At 34.2% G+C, this 6,611-nt stretch overlaps 1 protein-coding gene across 1 annotated transcript in view; it reads left to right on the top strand.

Moving 5' to 3' along the window:
• The window catches only part of LOC125043051 (WD repeat-containing protein 18-like), a 19,063-nt gene extending 12,903 nt beyond the window's left edge, over positions 1 to 6,160 (top strand). The window contains exons 8-11 of the mRNA XM_047639006.1: positions 1 to 156; positions 564 to 803; positions 1,208 to 1,365; positions 5,917 to 6,160. The exon at positions 1 to 156 is cut by the window's left edge and continues 84 nt beyond it. Coding sequence (XP_047494962.1) covers positions 1 to 156; positions 564 to 803; positions 1,208 to 1,365; positions 5,917 to 6,145 — 783 coding nt within the window. The 3' untranslated portion in view covers positions 6,146 to 6,160. The remainder of the gene's footprint in view (positions 157 to 563; positions 804 to 1,207; positions 1,366 to 5,916) is intronic.
• Positions 6,161 to 6,611: the final 451 nt, after the last annotated feature.

Here is a 6,611-nt window from a genome sequence, read left to right as displayed (position 1 = left end):
CTCGTCACAGGGCGTCTCATCTACAACATCATCTCCGGCACAGGCATCACCAGCGTGGCATGCAACAGCTTAGGTTCTCAAGTGTTCTTGGGGAACAACAATGGCACAGTCAATATTGCTAACTTGCTGCCACATCCACCTCCTGGCGACGTGCAGGTGAATGGGTGCTTATACATGTTATACATGTGTGTGTGTGTATATGTATATGTATATGTATATGTATATGTATATGTATATGTATATGTATATGTATATGTATATGTATATGTATATGTATATGTATATGTATATGTATATGTATATGTATATGTATATGTATATGTATATGTATATGTATATGTATATGTATATGTATATGTATATATATATATATATATATATATATATATATATATATATATATATATATATATATATATATATATATGCATATATATGGCTCTTTTGAGATAAATTGCAATGCATTCAAATTAGTACTGGTCTTGGTTATTCTCGTGTTACCTTTACTACTTTTAATGTAAATTATTTGAAATGTAGTAAATATGCTCTTGCATTCCTTTTAGGTCAGCAGCAACAATATGTGCCATACAAACAGTGTGAGACATATAGTGGTAACCACTACAGGCAACCAGCTTGTCACAGGTGGGGAAGATGGTGACGTGAAGGTGTGGAGCATTGCTGGCTTGCCCTTGGCGAGTCTTGAAAATGCCAGTAAACATGACCCTTCACTTGCCCTCCAAAAGATTGTCCACACAGGCCGTGGACGCATTAATAACTTGGCCATTTTACGCACTGATAGGGAGGTATGAAGCTTTGAGGTTTTTTGTATGGTAAGGTAGTGGATGATGGGTGGTCATGAAAAAGTAATTGGACGACAGGAGTGACTGAAGAATGTGTATGAAAAGGTTGAATTGAATTTAAATGAATGCATAGACATTAGACAAGTTGATGTATTGGTGAAATTGAGAAATTAATGAAACGGGTTGTTTACCAGTGTGCATATGTATTCAATTGTAATTGTATAGGTTTTCATGTTCATATTTCAATATTTTTCTTTAATTAAGAAGTCTGATATCTAGTTATGTAATAAATGTAAATAATGTTTTTATTTCTATCTTATTTAATTGGTAATTAATTTATAATAATATTAATTACTATCATTAATGACTCCCATTGGCACTATCATGCATAAACTCTCTTCCAACAGGCACTCTCAGATGCAGACAGAGAGATAGAGGAGGTCATTGCTCCCTTCAGTCAGGACTTCTCTAATCCACTCAATACTGAAATTAATATTCCTCTTCGAGGCAAAGGGAAACCACAGCCACAACATTTGGACATCTTCAATTTTGCTACTGATCCATGGTAGGTAGAGTTTTTGATTGTTTATTTTAATGTTTGTAAGTGAAGACAGGAATTGAAGGTTGGAGAGGGATTGGAGGAAATAAAAGTGAAAAGAAAAGGCTAAAAATAGTCAAAAAGGAATTCTTAGCTGAATACAATACTGTGGAGATGATTATATGATAGAGAATTATGAAATATTTTGAATATGTCCTTTATTTATAAAAAGCGGATATACATGTCCTGCTGACTGTAATTTTAGTATATTAATTTCATTTACACATAAATGGCTCCACAGGTGCTTAGTCACCAAGGAATCCATTACTACCTATTTATATTGTTCATAATGTAATAATGATATTAATGGTAAGGATAATTAGAAACAAAAGCATAGCAGTCATAGTATGTTATTTGAAAAAAAAAAAGAGAAAGAAAAACACAAAAATTCAAGGAATAAGGTAATCAGGTGAGGTCAGGTAGGCCTAATAATTGACTTCTTGGTGATGAAATAATTGTGAAGCTATCCACGAGTAAACAAAAACCGACAAAAAAGAATTAAGGTAGTCAGCACATCATATACCTAGCACTAATGGGGGAGAAATTTGAAAGATGGAGGTACAATGTCTTTTACTGCTCATATTCTTGCTGTACAATTGTCAAACTATTATCACTACTTTTGTTATCAACATTATTATTAATATTGTTGTTGTTGTTGTTAATGTTATTGTAATCTGCAGCATCGTCATTATTATTATTATAATTGTCTTAATTTTCACATTTTATTATTATAACTATTATCATCATCATTATCACTATTTTTACTAATAATGTTATCATTATTACCATTTATTATTATCATCATCATCATCATCATCATCATCATCATCATCATCATCATCATCATCATCATCATCATCATCATCATCATCATCATCATCATCATCAAGATTATTTTTGTTACAATCATGATTATTATCATTATCATTAATTATTATTATAATGGTTGTCATTATTGTTGTTATCATAGTGGTTATCATTTATTATTATCATTGCCATCATTGTCTTAATTTTTATTATAAATTTTTATTATTATTACTACTACTCTTACTACTAGTTCTTTTTATTGTGATTATTATTACTCTCAGTCTCAATCTTTATAGTTTTTTTTAGTGTAGGGTGCAATGTGTTAGAGCATATCACGCTTATATGAGAGGTTGGGTGTTGGGGGGGAAAAGAGGGTGAGGATGACTAAGCTTTAGTGTATTGTGCATGTGTTCTTAGGGGTACTAGTGTAAGTTAGTGAAAGGTATTTGCTTTGCTTGTGTGTATTATGTGTTGTGGGAGTCTGTTCCAGTCACAAATGGTGCATGGAAATTATGGGTTGTTTGTAAGAATCGGTATTAGTGTGGTATGTCATGCATTTCTAGTTGTGTGCATTGCATGTATTGATTATGTTTGCATGGTGTAAATAATCTGTTTATTTATGTCAGTTTGAATGTGATTTTGAGCATGGTTGTTAAACTATATGCTTGTCTATGTATTGTGAGGGTGTCCATATGTAGTTGTTGTCTGATGCTTGTTGTGATACCAGGAGTTTTAGTGTAGTTGTTCATAATGAAGCTGGCTGTTGTTGCATTGATCTTTTCTAATTTACTGATATTTTTTTGTGAATGTAGATCCAATACTGCACAATACTCCAGTGTTGGACAGACAAGTGTATTTGTTTAGTGTCTTGTGGACAGCTGTGTAGGTTCCTCCTCAGAAAACCCAGTGTTCTATTAGCTTTGTATTGAATGTTGTCCATGTTTGTGTTAAACTTCATGTTGGTGTGTAGTGTGATTCCTAAATATTTGTGTTTTGGTATGTTAGATAATTGTTGTGAGTGAATTAAATGTGGGAATTTTTTAGGTGTTTGAGAAAGAGTAAAATTATGATTTTACATTTGTCTGGTCAAAAGTTCATTTGTGTTGTACTTTCTTATTGCTCAAGAGAGTCTAGGTCAGTCTGGAGGAATTTACAGTCATCAGGTGGTTTAATTGGTCAATAGATGAGGATTTCATCAGCAAAAAGTATAGCTGTAGAAATATGGGTTGGTAGTGGGAGGTCATTTATGTAGAGTAGGAAAAGGCCACTAGAAGAGAAAAGAACAGTTAGATATAGTATTGTCAAGAAGAACATGTTTAGTCCTGTTAGAAGGAAAAGCTGGGATCCAGTGAAGAGTTTGGCCAGTTTTTTCATAAAACTTATTTTTGTGTCAGTTTTTTGTGAGGGACTTTGCTGAAGGCTTTGGCAAAGCCTAACACTATTGCATCTATTTCTTTAACGTCACATCTATCTAGGAGTCTGGAAATGTTGTAATGAATAACAATGAGTTGGGATTTGCATGATTGTTTGGGTTGGAATCCATGTTGTGTCAGTTTGTATGATGATGTGTCAAGATGATTCATTATGTGTATGTGTATGATGTGTTCAAAGATTTTGGAGACAATGGAGGTGAGGGAGATGGGGCAACAATTTGATGGTTACCTGCCTTGAAAATAGGGGTGGTCTGTACAGAGCCAATTGAATGGGAAAGGATGTTCTGAGGGATTTTGTAAATATGGTTTGGAGGATGAGGGCACAGGTTTTGAGGAAGGAGGGAGGGATTTTGTTGGGTCTAGTTGAATTGTTTGTGTCCAGTTAATCCAGTAGTTTTTTATTCCGTATGCTCTGATGTCAAGTGTCGGGTGAGAGAGGGCTGTATGGCATGATTTATGTAATAGGGTTTTCTTGTGTGAAGACAGAGTGAAACTGTGTTGAGTAGGTGTGCTTTGTGTTTTGGCGTGGTGACAAGAGGGTTTTTGTGGACTTTCAGTATAGTGATGTTTGTGGTGTCCTGTCTGCACATCTTGAAGAACTTAAAAAACAACCCTAGACACTTCTTATGTTGTCTGCAAGATATATACTGATGTGTTTGCATTCAGCCTTTTTAAACCAATTATGTTTTTTTTTTTTTGTAAAGATTCAAAGGCGGTCCAATTCTCTGGTGTGTTGTGTGATGCGTGCGTCTGTAGTCTCTGTTTTCTTCAATGTTGTCTGCATAGGCCTATAGAAAAGCAGGGGATTGTATACCTACTAAAAAGTGTTTTTTGTGGTATTTGATTGTTGATGGGAGTTTGAATGAAATGTTTAGGCTATTCCAGTTATAAATGGTTTGTAAGTAGGGTTCGGAAAAAAGTTGTCTCTGTAAGTTATCATGTCCAGTATGATTGAGTCTGTGTCTATTCCAGAGAATAGCAAGATTGGTCCATGTTTGCATTTCTGCTTGGTCAAACTGAGGTTTGCACTAAGAATATTAATATTGTGGTCACTTAGTCTTAGAACTTTCTCGATGTTTGTTATGTGAAGTGTGTTTGTGAGGAAGAGGTCTACCTCGTGGGCAGTGGTTAAAGGGCCTCCTTTGCCAGCAGGGCATATGATGGTTTATGTTTACTGTGGTTTGAGTACTCTTTGTGAGAGAGAATATATACACATGATGTTATGAAGGGGCAAACAATGGGGTCAAAAGGGGATGTAGTGGTCCAGTCAATATCAAAAGGTTGAAATCACCTACAATCCAAATGTGATGGAGTGATCGAGTATTGCTTTCATTGTAATTATTATTATTGTAGTTATTCTCATTCCCATCATCATTGTTATTATTATTATTATTATTATTATTATCACTATTGTTATTATCATAATTATTATTCTTACTACTATTATTAGAATCATTATCATTATCATCATTGACATCAAGGTAATGATATTTATTTATTTATTGAAAAATTTCTGCTGCCTCAACATCTAAGGTCATTAGCGGCATATGCATAATATATGGTTGGTGCTTGGGGCTAAAGTGGACAGGGGAGAACGAAGAAGAGAAAGAAAAGGAGAGGATGAGAAGCAAAGACCATGCAATATTAGTTGAGGCAAGGGATAAGGTCCAAGGGTATCCCTACATAGGACCTCACTGTCTCCTAAGCCCCCATGACAACAAGCAAGGATTTGGGAAGATAATAATAATAATAATTATTATTATTGACTTCATTACCATTTTTGATTGTTATGATTGTTATCACAATTTTCATTATCACTAGTATTCTTTTTACTAATATTCATTTTCTTTGATAATGATGCTAATGATTAAATTAACTAATAATACTGTTATTATTGTTATTAGCATCATGATCATCATTATTAGCATTACTATTATGATTATCATTTGTATCATTATTATTATTTTCAGCATCATCATTGTATTATCATAATTAAAGTCTTGTGTTTTTTGTTAAATCTTCATATCCATGCACCAAACTGCCCACTTACATAATATTTCCCTGTGGCAAAAAAAAAGAAAAAAGGGGGGGTTGAGGGGGAGAGGGGGAGAAGGAGGGAGGGAGGTTGGCCAATAAAGAAAAGGTTAGGCAAGACATGCAAAAACTCTCATGTAGGACTGACATCCCAGCAACAATTGTTGAATGTTGTTGTTGTCAGGTTAACAGACTTTTACATCCTATAAAACTAACATCTTTTTTTTTTTTTTTTTATCATCAGTTTTGATAGTGTGGAGCCAGAGAAGGGTCCAGACTACAAGAATGAGCTTGAAGAATCAGTCATAAGCCTTCAGGAAAACAACAAGGATCTCTACAATTTTGCGATGAAGCAGATCCTGAGGAAAACGCCCAAAGGAGGAAAGGGAGGTTCTGACCAGAAAACCAATTATAAAGGAAAGAAAGCGAGTGCCAATAAAAACAGATATTTTGATACAAAGCAGAAAAAGTAGAAAGCCTTTTATTTTCCTTCTATTGTCTTTTGGAAATGAGAAATGTGTGTATATCTGCAGGTATCTAACATGCATATATTATATAATCACCACCATCTTCATACGGAAGGATCATTAGGCTAATAAGCCACAAACAAATTATGTTTTGGGATGTGGTCTGGAGCTATAAGCACCTAAATTTTTTCTTTACTTGCAGTTCCATCTAACTAGGAGTGCGATCTCTGCTATTTGTTCAGTAGGACTAAACTTCCGCCAGACATGTTCTACATCTGTCATGAACTATCATTTGCACTGATAAACACTTTCTGAAGAAACTACTGCCCTGCTGCCAGTAGATTCACCATTGTTATATAATATAATATAATAATATATAATATAATACATTATAATATAATATAGAAAGCCACCATCAGTCACTGTTGACTATGGCATTGTTTCTACCCACTCCTTAATGCTTGAGTGAAAG

The sequence above is a fragment of the Penaeus chinensis genome, chromosome 33 (assembly GCF_019202785.1).
Source record: "Penaeus chinensis breed Huanghai No. 1 chromosome 33, ASM1920278v2, whole genome shotgun sequence".
In the NCBI taxonomy this organism is placed as follows: Eukaryota; Metazoa; Arthropoda; class Malacostraca; order Decapoda; family Penaeidae; genus Penaeus; species Penaeus chinensis.
The sequence above is the reverse complement of the archived record's forward strand: the minus strand, read 5'-3'. Positions and strand labels throughout refer to the sequence as shown.